Consider the following 22,505-nt stretch of genomic DNA (forward strand, 5'->3'; position numbering starts at 1 on the left):
AAATCGTTATATTGGTGAAACCAATGTAGTAGGCTGCCTGTTTGACGGCCCAAAGGCAACCCGGTTGAGCTCTTCCAGTAGCCTTTCAGTTATCTTTCGATTGTGGATCAGATCTTTTGCCACGGTCTTCTCGAAATTGTAATTCCTTCGCACGTTGCCATCTGCGAGATCTCGATTATATCTGTGTCGTGAAGTCTTGTGCCACCCGACTGAAATGGGTAGTAAGCAAGAGAGTACCAGTCTCGCTGGCCGGAAAGTGCTTGCACAGATGATCTGGTACTCTGTCGCTTCCGAAGATTAAGTCGAAATAATCTGCACTATCGACGACGTATAGCCACGGTCCAGCTTTCCTCAAGCTAGGATACTGACGAGTCAGGTCAATGTCATCTTCGTCTCCCCTAACTCTTTGGACGCCAAGATCTGTTGTGGCATCTACAGAGTTGTAGGCCAGAAAGTGGGGAGGGGAGGAGTTGATTGCTATGGGAAGGCAGGATCTGCCGACTATCTAACTACGTACCTGCTGATTTGTTGATGCCTGAGGCATAATAGAGGCCTGAGGCCATCACCACAACAAGATCCCTCACAATACTGCGAACCCACATCCAGTAATGACAGAATTTGCAATAAATGGAATTGTTGATAGATCTCTGGCTGTTACAGGCCGATTCAGCTATGTAAAGCAGGGTTGACCATAGGGGTCTTCATGAACTGAAGCGAATCAGGTTTATACTGCTCCCGTCTTGTCGAGAATGTCTTCACAAATTTCTCGATCGCCCTTGACTTCTGGGAGAGATAATTGTTCGTGTGTGCAGCGACTGTGCTATCCTTATCCCAATCCGACGAATCGACCCTCTCTAGACCACGTTCCACGTCGAATCGAAAATACTGACCGCTGTCGCCATATTCATCGTCCAAGCTGGCCGCTACCTCGTTGGAGGACGGGGCCAGCTTATGTAGCGCCTTGATGATTGACAGGCGCGTATCATTCATCTCCACCACGCTCCTGAGACCGGTTCCAATACTGAGAATCTGCAGGTCGCTACGTCCAGGGAACACTTTCCTAGCTTCGGCAATAAGCTTGTCGCATGGGTTGTTGTACCCAAATCCGGCATCGATGTACTCGGTCCCTTCTTTACCAAGTTTGATTGGCTTGAAGAAGGTGGGTGTAGCCGAGATAGCCCGGGCCACTTCCCAGATAGTGCAATCCTTCAACGATGTTGATTTGTCGTATGTCCGGAAGAGTGTAGGTCCGGCGTCGATATTGTCCTTCGTGAGAGCAAGAACGACTCTATTGCTTGTTAATACTAATCTAAGCTCTGCATTGAAAAACAACTTACGTTTTTGTGCACGCCTGGTCGCGGAAGAGGAGATCAGAATGTTCGCGCGGAGGTGTAGAGAGGCCATTGTGCCCACGATTCACACTTTCTCCGCCCGTGCAAAACTCTCTAACCATCTCCTTAATAGCCTCTTCAAACATCTGGGCAGATAAAGCTCCTTTGAATTGTATGGGGATAATGGTGTTTCGTTTAGGAATAAGAGCACGCTCCGCAACTATTCTGTACGCTCGGATGCATTCATCCACGGTCATTCCCAGTCGGCCGAGCATAATAGAGATGATTCTGGTAAGATATTAGCAAACTAAAACCTACACATAGGTTATATATACGCACCCTCCAGTGTTCGTACCCCCGATCAAGTCAAAATGCTCACACGGGCGCGGGACGTGGTCAAGATGTTCAACATCGCGGATCCTTTCCATGATTCTTTCTAATATCAATAGACTCGAGATTCCCCGAACCCCACCACCGTCTGCAGCAGGTCAGTAGCCCATTTTCTGCTCAAAGGGAATCACAAAACTAACCAAGTGAGAGGATTCTGAGTGGCTTAGCAGCCATTGGACGCGCTGGGAGTTCCATATCTGCTAGAATTCCTGTTGGATAGGTGGTGATTGGACTTGAAATCCCTGAGTAATAGTAGGTCTTTTAGGAATAAAATGCTGAGTAGTTGTAGTTCTGTTAAGAAACGAAGTGATCGTATTTATATAGCAGAAGGGGGTGGTCGACGGTTAAGCGCCAGCTCAATCCGCCCCCGCTCTGAAACATCTCCCACGCAGACGAAACATGTTAACGCTGTATACTAACTGCTTGAGGCTGGCATGGGTTTATTATTAGGTCGTAGGGGGCAATTTGTGAGTTCAAGCTTATGCAGTCCAAGGCGCTTCCGCAAGGCGCCTCCACAAAGCGCCATGCCATGTCCTTATGGGCAATTTGTGAGTTTCAAGCTTATGCAGTCTAAGGCGCTTACGCAAGGTGATGCCATATCCTTATGAACAATACCCTGGGGGTAAACAATATACGTTTCAATAACTACGATTAAATAAATTTCAAGAATTAATAATGGATTCCAATGTAACTGGACTTCCGATAGTCTGGCCCCAATATGTATCCAACCGAATATAGTAATTCATGACATTAGAAGACTTGGTTGTGTGTGGCTACTTACCCCAGTTGATCTTGGGGTCTGAGAGCACTTGCGGGAGTAGGTGGTAATGAACTGGACTTGATGGAGAATACAGGCGCCTAGCATCATTGGTAGACCATATAATTTCTGACAAACAAAAGTGATCTACAGACACACGGCACCGCTATGCATCGACGGTGCCCAATTGACGGAGTTATGCTGACTACTTACTATTGCCCGGTTACACTGCAGTAGTATAATATGGCTAAGCTTTTACTATATAAAGACTGTACAACCTGATCTATCCGAATCTGGTGGTTTGTGTCTCCACAGACACCCCAGAGATATTCCTCTGCAGGATATTGTATTTCTAAGTCCCTCGAGGCTGTTATAAACCGGCCTACATGTTCCAACCTCGAGGGATTCATCTTAATATGGGGAAGGTCATAGTCAACCGTCGCTGGATAACTTGCTTCTATGGTGGTGATGTGAGGTGGTGATGTGAGGTAGTTAAATTCAATGTTCCTTTGTGAAATCGTTTTAATGGACCCTTTTTCAACTGGCCGTTCTCTCTAATTAGCTATGCTTATATGCAATAGTAGATCAACTAGCTATCCTAGTAGTCGGTCTCCAAGGAAAATAGATAATCTTGTTGAACAATCAACCTATGGATGCATGTTTGCCATTTGCATGTTTGCTATTTGCTCTGCCACCTTCTATCTTATCTGATTACCAAGTCTGTCCTCCCTCTACAGAGAGAGAAGAAACGATACACACATCATCAATCTCTTTCTCTTTCATCTTACAAAGGAAACCCCCATTTCTTCCTCTCATTTGATAACGATAATGAATCAACCAACTCATATTATCGATCCAGACGGTGAAGTGATCATCATATTGCGCAATGCAAACTCTCCTTTTGCACAAGCACTTGAAGATAGGGTGAGTCGAACGACACTTCCAGAATTCGGTCAATGTGTCCAGAGTCCTGCTGAAGTGATTAAACCCCCGCAAACCCATTCGAGGAAGCTAACGACAAAGTGCAAAAAGCAACAGAATCCGAAAGGCATTCGGACCCCTCGTGAAGCAGCATCCCTTCTTGGACCAGCTGCATTTCCAGGACCAGCACCGATCCGAGACCCCGTTACCGAACAGCATGTTGCCGAACAGCCCGTTGTTGAAGAGCCTGCTGTCGAGGAGAAAATATGCGAACCCATTGTCGAGCGTTGTTTCTACATTCGAGTCTCTGCCAAGCATTTGATATTTGCGCCCCCGGTGTTCAAAAGAATGCTCACGGGTGGTTAGAAATAAACCATTAAGTATCTTCAAAAAGACTCAATTGAAATTATTGCAGAGGGTTGGGACATCGAAGCTTTCTTGGTTGTGCTTCATACAATTCATGTCAAACACAAGGACATACCGCGAACGCTTACCCTTGAGATGCTCGCCAAAGTTACTGTCATAGCGGACTACTATGAATGCAAGGAATCGCTCTACTTCATGACAGACATCTGGCTCTACCGAATGGATGAAGAGATTCCTAAGATATATTCTCGGGACTTGATGTTGTGGTTGTGGGTTTCCTGGTTTTTCCAGCTCCCTTTGGAGTTCGAAGAATCAACATCAACTATCATGACATGCAGTGAAAATGTGATTAGTGGATGGGAACTTCCTATCCCTAATAAAGTCATCGGTAAGGTCGGACAAATTTTGAAGATGTTTAGTATCTAATGGAATCTCAGGGTTGATCAACAAATCGAGAGAGGGGGCTATAAATACATTGGTTCTCCTTCATACAACACTGGACGCCTTCCTGAGCCGCAGTCGAGGCTGTTGTTTTGAGTGCAGCTCAATCATGTATGGAGCTCTTACGATGCATATGGAGGCACTTCATCTTCTTTCACCGAAGCCCGCAGCTCCTTTTCTAGGTTTGAATTACGAGGATCTCTGGCAGAAGGTACGGTTATTCACGACACCGCATTGGCATGATTGCTACTCTAGGTGTGCACGTACCTACCCCCACAGATGTCCCGATTCCTACTTTGGATCAATATTCGCGGACTTGAATGACTGTGTTGAAGGCTTGGACCTTGATAGCCTTGACTCAATTTAGCTCCACGATTCGAGAATAATCCAGATTCAATTTGAATCAATTCATTCAGATCCAATTTAGATTCAACTTAGATTCAACTTAGATTCAGTTCAGATTCAGTTCAGATTCAGTTCAGATTCAGTTCAGATTCAGTTCAGATTCAGGTCAGATTCAATTCACTTTAGAAGTATACCTTTGCCTATAGCTCCGTTGCCTATAGGTGTATCCTTCGATTCCTTCTGTCCACTTCTCGGTCTTGGTGATAGCAAATTTGGTGACGATTGGAGCCCCATCCAGCGAACCGAATGGCTTGTCAATCGCCATGGTGACTACTTAAAGCAGTGCAAACAAAAATGCAAGACGACGATAGACAGTTAAGGGTTTGTAGTTGGTAAAGGACAGGGAGGAAATATCAAGTTTGACGAGAACAAAGTGGTATTTAAAGAGATGTCTTTCTCGAAAGCACTGTCGTCCCTATCGTTATTGCATTCGTGAATTTACATTCGTGGATACTATCCCATTCGTTCATTATCGTTACCCAACATAGTGTCGACGCCATCGAGTATCGAGGGCAAATACTGACAGCTTCAAGCTGTTTGGTATTGTAATCCAAACTGCCAAATATACCCCCCGTCTTGATCCCATACTAACATCTTCGAAGCACAGTCAAAGCGCTTGAGCCAACCGGATACCCAACTCGATAACGGACCAGCCGATGCCTACAAGGTACTGGCCATTGTTCCACCAATGCCCTGAGTCAGGTGAGTAGTGCCAAAAGTACTTTCAGGAAGGGTGATATACTAACCAACAGTGTCCGTATATAGAAACCATAATAATCACCAACGATCTCGATCCCAATAGCACTGAAGTGGGTTCCCACTCTGTCATCCTGTCGCGTCTACCTACAAGGTAGTATACATACTCCGTAGGAAAGAAATGCTTTAGTTTAATCAGCCTGGTCATTTATTCACGAATCCAAGTCATATCAAACAGGAAATATATTGTAGATCTAGACTAGATTACCAATTCAACACAGGTTTATCCCGGTGCCAACCTTGACGTCATGGAAGGAATCGTTCGAAATCGAAGACTGCGAGGTCAACAACAATGAGATTGATATCTCAGACAATCTACCTCTTGATTTGTCAATCCCTACGACTTTGGAACACCGAGTTCTAGAAAACAACGCTCCAAAGATCAATGCTCCGTCCGACGATCACTCTTTCCACATTCCGTCTGATTACCTTCTTCCCCATCCCGATACCTTTGAGCTCACCGATGACGACGACGATGTTGAAATGGCGGGTAGTTTTGGTAGGTTTATGGAGGCACAACGGGAGGATAATGGTGTCCACTTTGAAGCAGGTGGATCGGGGGCTCTCGTGGAGCCACAATCTGCTTCCCGTCAGGTTGTCAATCAGGATTTTCGCTTGGATTTCTCCCATCTTGATCTTGTTCCGGATGGCTCGCCTAATCCAAATTACGTCCCTACAACGAGAGATCGTTCATCTGATCTAGATGCTGCCTCTGGCCAATGAAGCCCTCCCCAAGATGTTTAAACGATTCGTTGCACAAATAGGCCTTGTGGTCTATAAAAGTGCTTTGTGAATTTTGAATTTCGATCTGCATACAAAAAAAAGGGGTAATGGCAAGTCACAAAACTGGTTTTTTTCTTCACGAAAGGAAGTTTGGAGCTTTGGTGTTGACTATATTACTAGTCGTGGGGGGTGTTGGAAGGTCACTGACCTAGTGTTTGTTCCCAGTACTTTAGTAGTTCTCTTCTTCTCTCCTTGCGCAAATACAGACTTTTCCAGTTACACCTACTGTTTCTCTCTAAGAATATCACAAAACCAGCCCACCTTGGGTATCATTTGTCTCGAGCCTTAATTATACTACCAATTATAACCAATATATATTCAATATCACAGTTCACAGTTTCACCATCGTACAATTCACCCATCTGTCAACAAAGACACCATTTTCAGATCTCCAACACCATTTTAGTTCAAGCCCACTTTCCAAGCAGAGCCATAATACCAGCACCAAGAATCATGGTCACCACCATGAATGCCAAGCGCCTGTTGTCCTGAGTGCGGTGGGGGTCAAACAAGAAATCACGAGCAAGCAACTCAACGAGACCAGTGTATATCAAGATTCCAGCAGAGATGGAGTCCAGCACACCGGAGACAACATTGGCAGTGAAAGATCCAGGGTTGTAAGTGGTGCGCAGACCAATACCAATAGCAATGGAAATCGGGGTGGTAAGGCCGTATGCGGAACACAAGAACCAAGGCAACCAGCTCCCCTTCTTGAATGGGATACTGGACATGCGGGCTCCAATACCAAGACCCTCGAAGGACTGATGGAAGACCAGAACAGGGTAAAGGGTAGCAAACTCATCACCGGCGACACCAAGGTTAAGACCAATAATGACGGAGTGGAAGATAACACCGAACTCCAGAATCAGCAGCGCGGCAAGCTGCTGCTTAACCGAGCGTTCGATCGCCAGCTCGCTGGTCTGCGACTCAACCTCCTTGACTTGCTTGTCATCTGCGTGGCGAGCTGAAATACGCGACTCAACACGGCGTACCTCACCTCCAGTCGACATCATGGGCTCTGGGTCTTCACGACAGACACCGTACTTGAGCTCGACCCAACGCTCGGCACCGAAGTCCATGAGGAAAACGCCCATCAGGGAGGTCAATACAATTGCAGGACACCATGAGTAGTCTGCCCAGTGACCTGTCATTCCGACACACGTGTTGGGACCGATTTCGCCATATGCGGGATCGAGAAGGTGGATGAAGGCTGTTGCGATGATGACACCTGCACCGAAGTATTTGGCGAAGAGGTAGACATACATGGGGATGCGTAGGCGTGGTGCGCGTTGGGCTAACACGGGGAAGAAGGTTGCTGCTGAAGAGATGATCATGATCACGAATATGGCGGAGACTCGCGCGCCTAGCTGGCCATTATATTCGTTTCCCTCGCTATTGATGTAGCAGACAATATCAATTGGGTCGGCTGTATCCAGGTCGACATTGTGAGGATCGAAAGACATGTTGGCGGATTATTTTGGTAGATCGTGCCTCGAGGTTGGATGGGAGAAGCCCAAATAAAAGCTCGAAGAAGAGGGAAATTAAATACGACGATCTTACCCTGGGATATGGGAGGAATTGTGTGACTGTTTTATATCTGAGAAAGTACCTCTTAGGCTGGCTTCTTCGGGTCCTCCGTTGTAGTGAGGACCTTGGGAGGTTGCGGTCCCAATTATGTTAGTTGCGTAGTTAGCTTGTATTTTCCATGACCAGTTACGTTATGGGCTAGGGTATTCAAAGCGACTTAGCACTTCTGAGACCTTTACAATACCTGATTAATGTTCAGGATCCCTGAGGTGCGTGGTGTGCTGTTATTGTACTATTGTGCTAAGAACTAAGGGTTTTCCGTGCCCCTTGCGGGATATCAAATGCCCAGACGGGATCAACCATCAGCCCTACACACGTTTTTAAAAAAACCAAGGCTCGGGTAATTTCTTGTCAAAGCTTGGGGCGAAGTAAGCATTCGACGCGAGTCTTGTCAGTGGGCCAAATCTCATGGTGGTGATTGGGTATTAGTGTCATGATTTTCCCCCAAGGTCCCTCAACATAGATTACACGTGCGTCAACCCCCTGGCATCGCAGTTTCTTTGTGAGGAGATATTACTCGAAAGGGCAGTTTCTGCGTAGTGGCTTGAGCCTAGAGGTCATCCCATAGTCGCATTGGTACATTTAGAGACACGAATACTCCGTAGTGTGGACGGACCTCCCCGGTTTGCAGGGATACTTTCGTTGATGAACTCCGTACTGAGTCGGCAAAAGCCGACCCAATAATGAATCAAATAATATAAATGACATCGCAAGAGCAGTTCATGTCACCTAATGAGACATCACATTATCCTCTCCTCATCACGGCGGTTCGCGTTGCAGCCGCCCACTTATGGGCTCAGCACAAAGTCACTCAGGCTAAAACAACCTTGCGAGTCATATGCTGGGTCTAGACTTGAACTTCCAGGAACTAAGGGCTGAGGAGTAAAATAAGACATTTGGAAACATGAAAAAGCAAGTTCATCCAGCCCGAAAGCACGAGACCATCCCATCCCATTTCCATCCTGAGACTATCCCAGCTCAGATCGCTAAATAAAAGTAACATAACACATAGATCATAGAACAAGTCATAATAAGCACAGTTGGATGCAATCGCCACATGCAAGGTTTCTTCATAACTCGTTTCGTTTCTCGTATCCCATGCCAAGATCTCATCCCAGCCTTGCAGAGAGTCATCCCAGCTTGCAGAGAGGATCCCCAGTCTGTACACATAAACACATAATTCAGGTTCACACCCTGTCGTTCGTATAATATAGTTCCCCCTCCCATCAGTCAAAACAAGAAACAGAAACACGCTCCGAAGCCAATCGCTAAAATCATCACATCGCTAAACAAAAGCCCCCTGTGCCCGAGTAAACCTGACCCTGGGACTGAACTCAAAGAAAACACATTGAAATAGATACACAAACAAGAGAAGAATAAAAGGTGTTGCGTGATCTATCGTTGCACGCTAGTATTTCAAGGGCCATTGCTAGCCCGTATTTTTCAAGAAGAAAAAAAAGAAGAGAAAAGGGCTAGATCAAGCAAAAGTCCCAAGCAGGACATTGCAAGAAATGCAAGAAAGGTAGAAGAAAAAGGTGACAAATCAAGCAACAATCCCAATCAGGATGTCGCAGAGATGCAAGAAAGGTAGAAGAGAAAAGGGCTGGATCAAGCAATTATCCCAAGGAGGACATCGCAAGAAACGCAAGAAAGGTAGAAGAAAAGAATCAAAAAGAAATACGGTTGTGTCGAAAATCGCAAGCCTATTCCCGAAAGGAAAACCTCAAGGGTGAAAAATACCTTCCTCTTTGACAGGAGTATCATAACCATGACCCTGCACCATACGGCGGAAGTCCCGAACAACCTTTTCAGGCACTCGGTCCCACATCAATGATCTGGAATATACATCAGAAGACAAAGCGGAGTGCATACGACTCTGCTGCGCAGCGGTATCCCGCATTGCAGCAAACGCCTGCTGCAGAGTAGATGGCTGCTGTGGCTTGAAGTCACCATCATCCTCGAACGTTGTCAAGGAGTTATACTGGTCGGCGTTCATTGCAAACACCTGTTGACGCTCCTGTTCCTCTGTCGGCATGACGAGCGTGTTATGCATCTGGTCTAGATTCGAGGGCACGGATTGCACAGAGCTCATCTGCGCCATTTCCATACCGCTGATGGTTGCCGGTGCAGGTCCGGTGGCTGTCGCGTGATTGATGGAGTGGGGGTGGGTCAGCTCGTGTCCAGGTGACGAGGCTAGCACGGCTTTCAGCACGTTGGCTGACTCGGCCCGGTACTCTTCGGAGAGTTGGGGCAGCGAGCGGCCCGGTAGGGAGGTACTCTTTGAGGCAAAGAAGGCACCGACAAGCAGGAACATGTAGAAGGCGTTCCAGCTGATCGGCAGGTCTGATCCGCTGTTGGATTTCTCCGGGACCTTAACCTGCTGGCTAACCTGAGGACGGGGAGCTTGAACATATTCCGGTTGCAAGGGGGGTCCAGTAACCATTGAGAAGTCGTCCCATGAGGGGTTTTCCATGGTGGAGTTCTCAAAGCCGGTGAAGTCGCCAGGCAGGTTTTCTTGAGCGGGTTTGACATCGCGCTCCAGCTGCTTGATGATCTCATCCTGCATGCTGTTCCTCTTCAACAGATTGGCGGTCTCCCGCGTGTGTCTGAGGGTAGCTTCATCTTTCTCCATATCCTGGCGTTGGATGTGCTCGGTCAACTGCCTGTTGTAGGCAGTCAACTGGTGATTCTCATACTCCAGGGTTTTCATGGCCCGTTGCATGTTCTGGTTATTTTCCTCCAGTTGCGCGATCTTTGCGGCCTGTTGGGCGACAATCTCATCCTTTTGTTTGAGCTTTTCTATATTTCCCTCGGCTTCCTTCTTCTTGCGCTGACGCGATTGCAAGCTATTGAAATAAGGTTAGCACTAAATCCGACTCGACGTATGAATCTCCACTTACGCTGCATCCCGATTCCGCAGCAGTCGTTTGTTTGCCTTGAGTTCCTTTTTCTTCTCCTCATCCGTGCACTCCCGGATAGCCTCGTCGATATTGGCCAAACTCAGTTCAGGGGAGATTTCAATTCGGGAATTTCTCTTCCGAATCCCATCTCCCCGCCTCAACGGCAATGCAATCCGATAATTCGGGCTCTTCCTCGAGTGCATCTCTGCTTCAGCGAGGTCCATCGGCGCCGGCATCCAACCCTGGCTTGATTGCGGTGACATGGCGACACTGCCAGGAGTCGCAAATGCCATACCTCCACGGTACGGCATAGAGTTCATGGGCATAGCACCGACGGGTCCAACCGCACCACCAGAGAAAGGAGTGATGGCACTCTGATCTCCATTGGTAGGATACTGATCATAGCTCACGGTCGGAGTACATGAGCCTGAATCGGTGCGCGGCATGGGCCACGATCCCTGCGGGTAGGAAACCGACTGCGGGCCGTCGACGGGCATGAATGAGGCACCCGTTGAGTTCAGCATAGTGTGTCCGATTTGCGAATGCGAATTTGACTGAGACTGGCTGGAGCTAGTATTTGAGTAATTTGACCAGACGGAATCCCGATGTGAGTAGGCATCTGGGGCATCGTAGGAGGCGCGACGATTGTCGGGATGGTCTTCGGAATTTGGGTCCAGGATCTTGTCGTCCAACACACTCATCTCGTCGTCTTCCGGTGTTACGTCTAACGTCGAAGGTGATTGTTGGTAGAATTCAGGCTGGAAATATTGTGCCATCATGAAGAGGCGGTGTGTGTGTGTGTGTGTGTGTAAAAGAGAGGGGTGGGGCGGGGGAAAGAAGATGATTTATAGAGAAATTGGTATAGAAGAACTAAACCACGAAAGAGGGAAATGAGTAGGTAGAAAATGTAGAAATGAATATGAAGATGACGATATAAATTGTGTAGAAGGGGGAAATATACTGATCTAGTTCCGAGGGGGGAAGCAGACTATGTATGAGCAGACGCAGTGCTCGTGCGGTTGACATTGTACCCACAGGTACCGAGTACCGATGTAGGTGATGGAGAATAGGCTGTCGATCAAGTACTCAGTACTCATCCAGCGGTCTGCGCGGGAGTGCAAGAGTGGCCCCCGGGACAGCATCTCCGTTATTGGCTGCATTGTTTTGCTTGGGCAGACCTGCATCTGTTGATGTTTGATTATTTTGTTGGTATTTTGGTTATTTCGGCTGGAATTTTCGATTTGAGTTTTTATTTTTATTTTCGATTTTATTGGAAGATTTCTTTTTCTCTGTTTGAGTTTTGTTTTTAGTATCCAGTCTCGATGCTAATGCTGATAATTATTTACCTGTTTACAGGTATGGAGTAATAACTGGCTATGCAATATTAGTACAGAGTATGTACAGAGTATGTACACTAATGTATGTTCTATACAACACTCCCCTATTTTCTCTCCTGTATAATGTACTCCGTCAAGCCGAAGCCATCACCAAAAAGAAAATCTCAAGTGGGGGAAATCAGACGCTGTGCTTATCGATAAACGATAGCCTATCGATCGATCCTCGTTCCGCCGGGTTGAGACAATCCCTGTCGTGGGGAGTATATGGTCTGTGCTATACCTTATTCACGGCGCTTAGGTAGAATACTATTTGCTACTTTGTACTTGACCTGCACGTCTACTTAAAGCAAGTGCTTTGAAGTATTTTCCTGTACCTTTCATGTACTAAACTCATCACCCGTGAATGGTCAGATGCCCAGTCTAGATGTCATCCTCCTTTCTATCCGCCGCTAACAGCCAATCATTCCCGAGTCAGTGTGACGATCTCTTTGGGCTGCGATCCATGGCCGTTTAATGTTTTGTTTTGTATTTTTCTTTTGTTTTCTTCCTTATTTTGGGATTCGTTATTATTTCCTTCCCCGTATGGTTTTGGATTCTTTTTCTATAGAATGAATCTCTGGTACGGGCTCGGCCCGCGGATCCACTGTTAGGCCGACCATGGATGGAAAAAAAAGAAGTAAAAAAAAAGGAAAGCACAGATGGCATGCACTGATCACTCGTCCATCCAGATGACAACCTCACCCCTCCAAAATCAAAATCCCTATATGGAACTACCTTGGAGGGTAAGTAAGGCTCCGCCTGGAGCGAGAGCTTGGGTCGAACATCCCACCCGCCTGATCTTGTTAGTCTTGCCGTGATCTACTTGCAGCTCTCTCTGCAGCTTCCATATGGCTGCAGCAGCCACCTTTACAATTCTTACAGGCTCACAGACCACATTTAATTACTGATCTACTATGCGGAGTGCAGGGGACATGATGCCATCGTATTTGACGGGTGCCTTCCGACCTGTATCAGCGCCGCAGGATGAACGCCCCTAATCTATTACCTCAATATACCGGAATTTCCAAATTACACCAGGATTAAACTTGGGCTGTTCTTTTCTTTTTTTTCTCTTTTTTTTTTCCTACTTTTCCTCCATAGTTCAGTCAGCCCCATGTCGAGTCTTGCCGCCCAAAGCGCAGACCCGGTTCCTGTTCCTGTCGATTCGTCTCGACAATTCCCCGGGGGCACAAACCCCTCGGCGGCAACCGCTGAGTCTGTTCGCAGTCTATACATAGTACAAAGCACGGAGCCTGTGATAATGATAGGCCTGTCACCTGGGCGGCAAGTGTGCGGGTGGGTAAGTTAGCCCGGATAAGATCTGGCGGTGAAAAGCCGAGTCTGTCCAATGGAGATCCAGTCTGCCATCGGTCACCCCGTTCATGGGTTCATTGCTACATTAGTCATAGACAAACAATTATTCTGAGTGCAAGGTACCCGATGAGACTTTTTGTTTCTCCTCACTAATTACGCTACTATAACATACATTACAGCCATCCGAGGAGCTGAGACCAGTATCATGGTAGTTCGGTTATGTACAACCCAATATATTCAGCACCCTATACGTTCCGCAACGCGAGACTAATATTTTCGCCCTTCCTTGCGGTGAAGCTGAAACCACTGTTTTGCCATATGACTCAGAATGAAACTAGTGATCTACCTTCTTTGCACAAGCTAGAAGGCCATGGCAGGTCCACCGCTCCACTCCCATTCTAACATTCATGTGGTCAATGATCCACTTCTTGCAAAGCTCCATACACCTTCAGTACACCGTACACTGTATGTGCCCAAGGGTCTCTAAAACATATCCCCGGCACAAGCTAAGCTAAGCCGCATATGATCTCAAAGCCTCACTTTGAACATGTACCTGCCTGATATGCCGTGCACCGGGTACATTGGGCACATCATATGGGGGTAACTCAGTGCGTAGGATTGGATGCGAGTGGGCCACTAGATACTCACTAATGGGCTTCTGTTATTCTCCACATGCCGGATTGGGGATTCCTTGACGTTTTCCATGTCTATAGTCTGCCTATCGGGGAATCCCTCTTTTTCTTGGACCCATCGGGGAAGAACACTTGATCTCTATGCCGAGGAGCTTTGTTCACCGTTTCAATGACTCATTTTCTGTAGCAGGGCGAGATATGGATGAGAGGATTTGAGAGTTTCTGTCGCTTGTTGCGGTATGGCTAGCTAACACGTCGTCGAAATGAGTTGACCACAGGCGGACCAAGGACCTACGATGATCGCAATAATGGGGCAATGAAGCTATTATTCAGTATCTCAGACAGACTAAGTCACTATCTCATCCTACTGTTGCTCTCGTCCGAGAGACTGTCTTCCTCTGCTACTATTCTGGTCTAGAGGATTCACATTCTTTTGTCCGATGACGTTCGTTGTCTTGGTTTGAGTAGACCATCTGTTCTGCACTAAAGCCCAACAGACGATGCCAACGTAGTACAATGATTAATCTCATGATACAGGAAGATCAAGAGCCAAAACCAACACAAGATGGTGTTGATAGAGAAGGATCGATGTGTGGCTTGACTTAGCCGCCGACATTTTCAAGTGTTGGTGATACATAGTTCGCAGGATTGTCAAGAGCCCAGGATTATTCCAACTATAGCCCACCAACAATACATTACTTGGTTCCTAAGTAGTTATATCATATTCATCCTGGCTAGATCTAGCCTCTGTTGGGCGTTTACACAAGGAAGTGCTTGACTTCATTCGGTATCACCCTCTTGACTTACCCAATAGAACCAGTGGCGTTGATCACGATGCTACATATTTGTAGATGTTTTGAACTTGAACTCGACTATTGTCTACGGCTCTACTCCGTGCTCTCAGCTGTAATACTTGAGGTCCGAATTCGAATCGTTGCTGCCTATATCGCCGGGTGCTATCTGATATATCCCTCCACGTCTATACTTGGCAATCTCAGGGCACTAATATAGTAGCTACAGAGTCAAAATATGTATGTATACGTTACAAGTGTCAACAAGTAAACAAAGATATTCTAGGCCCTGGCTATGTCTTGCGCAACCTATTTCCAATATTTCCTGTGGCTTCAGAGTCCACGGACTGGGAGTTCCTTGCAGGTCTCGGAAGGATATCCTGGGGTGCGGATTTCAATATTGAGTTTATTTATCTCCCAAACATCATGCAATAACTAGTGAGGTTTATACATTCCTCTATGGTCACACAACTCCATAGTTCATGTCACCAGTCAGCAGGGCATGGACCCTACAGTTATTTCTATCACTATCACATGGCTCGGCACGGGTTGGTTGCCGAAGTACATCCAACACCATGTTGACATGTGCAACTGTAATCAACAAATGTAGAACTTCAGGGCTAAGTACACGTGCAGGAAAAAACTTCAAGTAAAATGTTCAATTTCAATTTTTTTTTTCATTTTTTTTCAATCCCTTTTCAACTGAATGCTATCGACATCTTTTTCGGGTATGGAGAAAGCAAAGGAAAAGCAAGACACCTATCCAATCGACTACAAATGGCAGGATTTGGGATTTAGAAGCGGATAAAGTCTTGCTGCTGCGACATCTCGCCGCTATCCACGCCTTCGATAATTTCTTCGGGCGTGTCATCGAACGCATCCGAGTCAATATCGTCCGAATCGATCGCGTCATAGTTCTCTTCCTCGCTAGACGGGTCAGAGTCATCCTCACCCAAATCAGCTTTACTAGCAGCAGCTGCGGCAGCCTTGCGGATCTGGCCCGCGCGGTCGACGTGCGGCAGCTGGCAGCGCTTCTTGTGGCAGGTGCCGGTGTTGGCATAGTCCGGGCACTCGTGGACGTGCTTCTCTTCGCATGCGTCACCTTTCTCGCAGTATCCTAGTGTTGCAAAGGCGCGGCAGACGGGGGCACCGGGTGTCACGCGGACATGGGCGTAGCGACATTCCGGGTTGGCGCAGCGTCCTCTAAGGAAATGCATACAGGTAGGGGAGCGGTGGGGCGAGGGCTCATGGGATAGATCACAGCTACTACCTGCGGCACATTGGCCGGTCTGGAGGAAGTCCTTGCACATAGCGACCTTACTGGGGTCGTGGACGAACTGGCAAGTTGGGCCTTTGTAGCACGTGCCTGGAAAGACAGAGTTAGTTTCTGGATATGCTAATAGTGTGGAACATGGCAGTATCGCCCATACCGGTTGTTGTAAATCTTTTGCAAAGCTCATCGCGTTTCTTAACGGTGTGGTTCCTATGCCAAGGTCAGTATAAACGTAGCTATTGTAAAACAAAAACTTACTTCTTCATAGCCACAGCACCGAGACGGTGCAGGTTTCCGTTTTTGCTTCGCACGAAGGACACATCGGCCACTGTGACGCGCTTGGGGGTATTGTTGGCAGTACTGGGGTCATCTATGAAGGGTAAGCAAATTCGAGGCGAAGAGCGAAGAAAAATACGCACTTGAGATACGAATCAGTTTACTTCCGCCATTTGCAACCCGGAAAGCAACATCATTGACAAGAATCTGATGGCCAGCTGCAGGATTTGCAGTGGTGGAGACCATCGCGTTGGCACCTGGACTCTGTGCATATCGAAGTACTTTCGCCTTTTCGTAGTCGGTTTTTTTCTGTTCTTTAAGCTTGCGCGTTCGTTCCATATCCTTTGTTCTGTCCTGTGTTTTCCGATCGTAGACGGCAGGGTTGATCAGCTGCATGTGGCGATCGTGCTTTACAACCCAGCCATTGCCAGTCGAAGATGGCGTCGGAACCGCTGCGCTCTCATTGCCACTTATCGGGGCGGGGGAGGAGTTTGCACTAGTATTTGAGCCAGTGCCCGCTGTGTTCAAAACAAGCGTGCGGTGGCGGTGAGGAGCAGCTGCTCCTCGACGTCCTCGGCCGCGCCCCCGGTAGTATGGGGCCCATCCTGGGTGAGAAGGGGTATGGCGAGACACATATTGAGACTGGTGATCAGCTGGTTTAGTATCTTGCGTCTTGTGTCGATTAATTTGGCCTTTTCAGGTTAGCTTTGTGTCGATAGTGAGGTGATATTGAGCGCACCTGCAAGCTGGCCGATCTTGGCCAAGAGATCGTCGTTTTCGCTCATGGTGACTATCCGAGGCTAAATAAGGTAAGTGTATAGCAGATACAGAGATCTGAGTGTTTTTCAGATTAGGATCAAAAGCTGAAGGAGTATGTTAAAAGAAGATCTGAGCCGGTGATGCGGAGGAAGCAGCAGACGCGCCCATTTTAGCGATCCGAGAAGTTGGTTTGCAGTGTTTGTATACAGTCTTTTTGCCTTAGGCGTTAAAGAATAAGTGGCGAAAAGGTCCGTGCACATGTTGACGAGTACGTCACCAATCATGTGGCCAAACAGTGAGTTATCGAGTAGGCTGAAACAGGAAAACGCCTATTGGGGGGCCTGTGCAGTTATTTGAGGTCAAAGAAAGCTCGCTTCAACATTTGTGCCTAATATTAGCTTCACTAGAAAGCAGCCCCACTCCCGACTTAACAGTCACAAGGGAGGTTGTTGTGGTGGCCTCAGGCCTCATATGTATGCCTCAGGCATCAACCCTCCGAACTCAATCAACTCTCTCCCTCCTCACTCTCTAGGCCCTACATTCTGTATAGACTGCCTAACAGAAGTACTACACACCTCATGTATAAGGCAGAACTTCAAGATGGAAAAGAAAGCATCATTACTTAAAATACCTAAAAACTTGCATATATACTCCCTGCCTAAAATACTGGCCGAGCAATGTATAAATGAAATTCTTGCTGAAAATCTTCCCCATGGAAGCAGCCACACTACCGCTAGTTCACAATATGTAGTCATGTTGCCTTATCACATGCCTTTCAAACAATTTAAATCTTACACCGAAGCCAGTCAATAAACGACATTTCCAGACCGGCAATATTGGCCTCACGAATGGTTGGATCGACGTGCTTAAGGTAATTCTCAACAAGAAAGGTCTACATTTTTGATGAAACCAGCTTCCAACTAGGCTAAAGATACTCAAAAAGCGGTCATTGTGGATTCTACGGAGATATGAGTTTCAAATATACCAATCGAAGGGACTATTGATTAGAACAAAGTCCAACATTGTATGTAATTCATTTGTTCATTCCATTCTATGACGATTTTCCGAATTGAACCCGGCCTTTCGTTTCCTTGAAAGCCTTAACGCCAGGACCCTGCTTATGCAACATATCGAAGCCGTTATTTGTCTGTATTTGTTTAGACGTCCTCAAATTTAATGTCGTCCTGATCCATTCCAGAAGCTGGATCATCCTCTGACTCGAAAGGATCGTCGGCTCCCGGTGGCAACTCTGCCTTTGCATTGTGCATCGCATTCGAGTACTGACTGTGGGTTGCCTCGGGCTTCAGTTCCCAAGTCATAGCGAAGTCACCAGCCTTGACAAGGTGTGCAACCATCTCCAAAGTCTGCTTGAGATAGGCCTCCGGCTGTGCCAATCGGGCCTTAAGTGTCTTAAAGGGCCAGTATTTGAATTCGCGGAAGCACTGGAAGATAAGATCCAGAAGCTCGTTTTGTGGCATACGGGTGGACTTGTTCTCCTGGGATTTTCCTTTGGTAGGTCGTGTGGCTTGCTGCAGGCGAAGTGAGTAATCTAGCCTCAAACATAAACAGAAATGCGAGAAAACATACCACAAACTGTCCCCTTTCGGTGGGAAGAGCATGGCGGGCTTGGATGATCTTCCCGGGAATCTTATCAATGAAGACAGTTTCCTTTCGAGGCTTCAGAGCTTCCAGCGCTCGCTTCTCGGAGATCCGTCGGAACTCTTCATTCTCCACTGGAAGGCAATTGAATTCTTCACTGACCGCGCCTGCGAGGGCAGTGTGTTCTAAGAATTGTGAGTAACTAGAACTCACCATCTTTGCAATGGGACATACTTGGTATTGTCTTTCGCACATAAGGCTCCCATCTTTTTCCCTGCTCTCGCCGCTTCGCTTCACGTTTCTGGGCTTCATACAGAACCGAGCGCGTTTCGCCAAATGTAGCCATGCGGTTCTCGACACCGGGGATATCCTTCTCGGTGAAGAGGTACGTATTGTGGGTGAGGTGTGATCCGGTGCCGGACGGGTCGACCGTTTGACGTTGGAGTGTGTAGTCCTTGGGAATCTCCCGATTATCTGGGCGATCGTGTATGCGCAAACTGACCTGAGAAACGGACGAATGTCAGAATCTGCCGGACACATTACATGCGCATGTATTTCCACTTACCCTCTTGATGTCGTTCGGTGTTCCCTCCACCCTCATGGTACCAAGTTCAATCTCTTCGTCGTCGTCTAGGTGGGCCCAGTGCTCCCACAGCGACCGAGGCAGACGGGAGAGCCACACGTTCTGACCTGCTTGCGTGAAGTCCAAGTCTCCAGCATCTTCGTAGAGATCTTCTTCCTCTATGTCCCCAAGGACGATATCCTTGCTGTCAGGGTCTTGCTTGAAGTACGGGCGATCCGGGTCTTGCTTGACCTGCGCCATACTGGGTGCGGGATAGCTCGAAGACGGTCAAATTTCAGAGGAAGTGATGGTGTAGGGAATGCGACTGTCGAAGGGGCACTGGATTTATCAGGAGCGAAAGTGGTGGATGGAGCGAAAAGCGCGTTTGAGTGACAAAGTCCGCGCCACCCAAGTCTGGAGCTATTCACTCAACCCGATATGATAGGCGGTGAGAGCCAGCTCTCTTTGCGTGTATGACGATGTGCTTTTCGACCTCGTAGCATTAGGTGCACAGCTTGATTTATACGCCCAACTATAATCAGATCCCAAATAAGGCTTGGGGGCATAACTTTCTAGGTAGTATTCATTCAAACCTTCCCATCTCATCCTCCAGTAACCTTCATCTTTACCAGTGTCATAACAATCACCATACTTGACAATTATCCTGCTACTAAAAAATATCATCCCTTTGCCAGTTTTGAATAGTATGTTATATGTTACTATTTGCATATACTAATATCACCTACCAATTCACGTACTGAAAGGACTAGATTGGGTGTGGGTATTGAGGCTCTTTTTCACGTAGGGCTTGGACCAGTCTCCCACCACACACAGGGTTAGAAGCGAGTGTTTCGAGTACAGCTGGCGTAACTTGGCAGCAATCTTGATGCTGCAGTAAGATCTTGAGAATCTTAGGGCTTTGGACGGACTCCAGAATGTCGGGAGTGATTCCCACGTCTTCGGCGCACCAACAAACCGGATATAACAACAAGGCTAGTTATAGATCACACGTGTGACAAGGCAATCGAGGACAGATCATTTCTAGCTCTATATAGTCATACCTAGGTAATTCTGTGGTCTTTGTAATACCTATTTTACCTAATTATATTTTGTCCTAATTAAATTAGCTCCATGGCCCTGTCTCTGTTTGTATGCATCCAAGCCAGCTCTTATCGATAACAGTCGTCCCCACCACTCCGCGTTAACAGCAACTCTCTCTACCACCTCTCCTTCACTCAACCACCAGCATGGCCTCCCAAAAGATGACCAACGCCCTAGCGGGCATCGAAACGAACCCACACCAACCAACAAAGCTACAGCAATACACCGACATCCTCAATGAGATGGTAACAACCTCCACCGGCCACGAACTCGCCCAAGACCTAGTCTACTTCCTCGACTCAATCCTCAGCGAAGAAGTGAGCATCGTCGCAGCCCGCCCCCTCCTCGACGCCTTCATCACAGTCCTCCAATCCGTCACCCCGGAAACAAAAATAAAAGTCGGCCAGCACGCCATCACCCTCCTCCACACTCGCTCCGCCTCAGTCGAAGAACAAGACTCGCAGATCCGCGAGATCCTCGCAGACGCCTACGAATCCCAGGAAGAATTCACAGCCGCCGCCCACGCCCTACAGGGCATTCACATCGACAGCTCGCAGCGTCTGGTCTCAGATGCCGCAAAAGCCCGCCTCTGGATCCGCATCGTGCGGTACTACCTCGAAGACGACGACACAACCAGCGCCGAATCCTTCCTCAACCGCATCAAGAACCTCCCCTCCAAAATAGAAGACCACGATGCTAAGCTCCACTTCCAGCTCTCCCAGGCCCGCATTCTCGATGCCCGTCGCCGCTTCCTCGATGCCGCCCAGGAATACTTCAACGTGAGTCTCGCTCCGGGCGTCGACGAAGGAGACCGTCTGACGGCGCTATCCGCTGCAATCCGCTGTGCCGTCCTTGCACCTGCTGGTCCGCAGCGCTCCCGCTCCCTCGCCCGTCTGTACAAGGACGACCGCACACCCTCCGTTGAGGAATTCGGTATCCTGGAGAAGATGTTCCTGGACAGACTCCTGACAGCCGATGAAGTCGCTGCGTTCGCGAATAAACTTGCGCCGCACCAGCTCGCTGTTACGGCTGACGGTACGACTGTTCTCGATAAGGCGGTTATCGAGCACAATCTCGTGGCGGCGAGTAAGCTGTATGAGAATATTCACGTTGATGACCTGGGCTCGATTCTGGGGCTGCAGTCTTCGGGTGATGTGTCTGCCGGTGAGAAGGCGGAGGCTTATGCTGCTCGCATGGTTGAGCAGGGTCGGCTGCGTGGTCGGATTGATCAAATTGATGGGGTTATTTCGTTTGATGCTGATACTCTTGGTGGATCCTCAGCAGGTGCTTCTAATGGGACGAAGCTGAGGCAGTGGGATCTTGGTGTGCAGGATCTTGCGGAGGATGTAGAGCGCGTTGCTACTAGTATCTCTGACCAGTTCCCAGTATGTGATGGTTTTTGTTCTGTCTGAGGTTGTTTTTCTTGCTAATATCTTGATTATAGGAATTCGCTACGAGCCAGATGGTGCATTGAATGGTCTGCTCTGTCTCGTCCGTGTGTCCATTTGATGAAAGGTCAAAGATCTACGAATTCATGCCTTCTGCCTACTCTTGCATATCGTTTTAGCCAGCCTGAGAAATGAAATACAAGCTCCATTTGCTGATATGTCTCGCCTCTGTACCTTCGTGGGCTATACTTAATTATAAATACTGTCGTTTAAAAGCGAGATCCATTGCTTCATAGTCTCTCGAGTAATGCACTTCTGAATGTATTCGAGTAACTAGATACAAGAATAGGTAACCGCTTATGCGGCCTTGCCGCGTCTTTTGGTGATATTTTTGGACGTTCCTTTTGGGTGTACATGAAGGTATAAAAGATCTTAGTTACTTTGTGCAAGGGACTTTTCCATGTATAAACTTTGAAATGGATACAACAATCCGGGTAAACACGGAATCAAGCTATATACAGCCGAAAAGGACCAAAGCTAGAGAGGATATGAAATATATATACAAAATATGAAACACGAAAGATATAGTATGAAGTGTATAATAAATCCCAAAAAACGCATTGTGTACGTAGGAAAATCATATTCTAGTCGTCGGTGAAGCCGACATATCAATATCAAGAATGACAGGTAAAGTTGGTCAGGGTAATCGAGTGCAAGAAACGCGTGGCAAGTCGGATACATTAGCATGAAAGTGGAGGAAAGAATATAAAACATGGAGAGTGGATAAATGGGGGTTC

General features: G+C 47.4%; 8 protein-coding genes across 8 annotated transcripts; 3 read left to right on the plus strand and 5 right to left on the minus strand.

Annotated features, from left to right (window-relative positions):
* Positions 1–666: 666 nt before the first annotated feature.
* Positions 667–1,916, minus strand: N7516_008056 (Patatin/Phospholipase A2-like protein; the record flags this gene model as incomplete). The annotated part of the gene is made up of 4 exons (XM_057220776.1): positions 667–1,288; positions 1,338–1,619; positions 1,671–1,809; positions 1,862–1,916. The coding sequence occupies 4 exons, from the start codon at positions 1,914–1,916 to the stop codon at positions 667–669; spliced, it is 1,098 nt and encodes a 365-aa protein (XP_057071048.1).
* A 1,390-nt stretch (positions 1,917–3,306) lies between these two features.
* On the plus strand, positions 3,307–4,573 carry N7516_008057 (uncharacterized protein; the record flags this gene model as incomplete). The annotated part of the gene is made up of 3 exons (XM_057220777.1): positions 3,307–3,760; positions 3,794–4,153; positions 4,185–4,573. 3 exons carry the CDS (start codon positions 3,307–3,309, stop codon positions 4,571–4,573), a joined length of 1,203 nt encoding a protein of 400 aa, XP_057071049.1.
* Positions 4,574–5,267: 694 nt separating this feature from the next.
* On the plus strand, positions 5,268–6,090 carry N7516_008058 (uncharacterized protein; the record flags this gene model as incomplete). Its single annotated transcript, XM_057220778.1, has 2 exons — positions 5,268–5,278; positions 5,589–6,090. The coding sequence occupies 2 exons, from the start codon at positions 5,268–5,270 to the stop codon at positions 6,088–6,090; spliced, it is 513 nt and encodes a 170-aa protein (XP_057071050.1).
* A 467-nt stretch (positions 6,091–6,557) lies between these two features.
* On the minus strand, positions 6,558–7,613 carry N7516_008059 (uncharacterized protein; the record flags this gene model as incomplete). Its single annotated transcript, XM_057220779.1, has 1 exon — positions 6,558–7,613. One exon carries the CDS (start codon positions 7,611–7,613, stop codon positions 6,558–6,560), a length of 1,056 nt encoding a protein of 351 aa, XP_057071051.1.
* A 1,847-nt stretch (positions 7,614–9,460) lies between these two features.
* On the minus strand, positions 9,461–11,416 carry N7516_008060 (putative bZIP transcription factor; the record flags this gene model as incomplete). The annotated part of the gene is made up of 2 exons (XM_057220780.1): positions 9,461–10,583; positions 10,638–11,416. The coding sequence occupies 2 exons, from the start codon at positions 11,414–11,416 to the stop codon at positions 9,461–9,463; spliced, it is 1,902 nt and encodes a 633-aa protein (XP_057071052.1).
* Positions 11,417–15,544: 4,128 nt separating this feature from the next.
* Positions 15,545–17,084, minus strand: N7516_008061 (CCCH zinc finger protein; the record flags this gene model as incomplete). Its single annotated transcript, XM_057220781.1, has 5 exons — positions 15,545–16,116; positions 16,181–16,233; positions 16,282–16,393; positions 16,443–16,991; positions 17,039–17,084. 5 exons carry the CDS (start codon positions 17,082–17,084, stop codon positions 15,545–15,547), a joined length of 1,332 nt encoding a protein of 443 aa, XP_057071053.1.
* Positions 17,085–18,215: 1,131 nt separating this feature from the next.
* On the minus strand, positions 18,216–19,480 carry N7516_008062 (transcription factor IIF subunit TFG2; the record flags this gene model as incomplete). The annotated part of the gene is made up of 4 exons (XM_057220782.1): positions 18,216–18,587; positions 18,646–18,842; positions 18,892–19,159; positions 19,223–19,480. The coding sequence occupies 4 exons, from the start codon at positions 19,478–19,480 to the stop codon at positions 18,216–18,218; spliced, it is 1,095 nt and encodes a 364-aa protein (XP_057071054.1).
* A 986-nt stretch (positions 19,481–20,466) lies between these two features.
* On the plus strand, positions 20,467–21,794 carry N7516_008063 (PCI domain-containing protein; the record flags this gene model as incomplete). Its single annotated transcript, XM_057220783.1, has 2 exons — positions 20,467–21,705; positions 21,765–21,794. The coding sequence occupies 2 exons, from the start codon at positions 20,467–20,469 to the stop codon at positions 21,792–21,794; spliced, it is 1,269 nt and encodes a 422-aa protein (XP_057071055.1).
* Positions 21,795–22,505: the final 711 nt, after the last annotated feature.

This window comes from Penicillium verrucosum (assembly GCF_028828655.1).
Source record: "Penicillium verrucosum strain IBT 35672 chromosome Unknown utg000003l_segment0_segment0, whole genome shotgun sequence".
In the NCBI taxonomy this organism is placed as follows: Eukaryota; Fungi; Ascomycota; class Eurotiomycetes; order Eurotiales; family Aspergillaceae; genus Penicillium; species Penicillium verrucosum.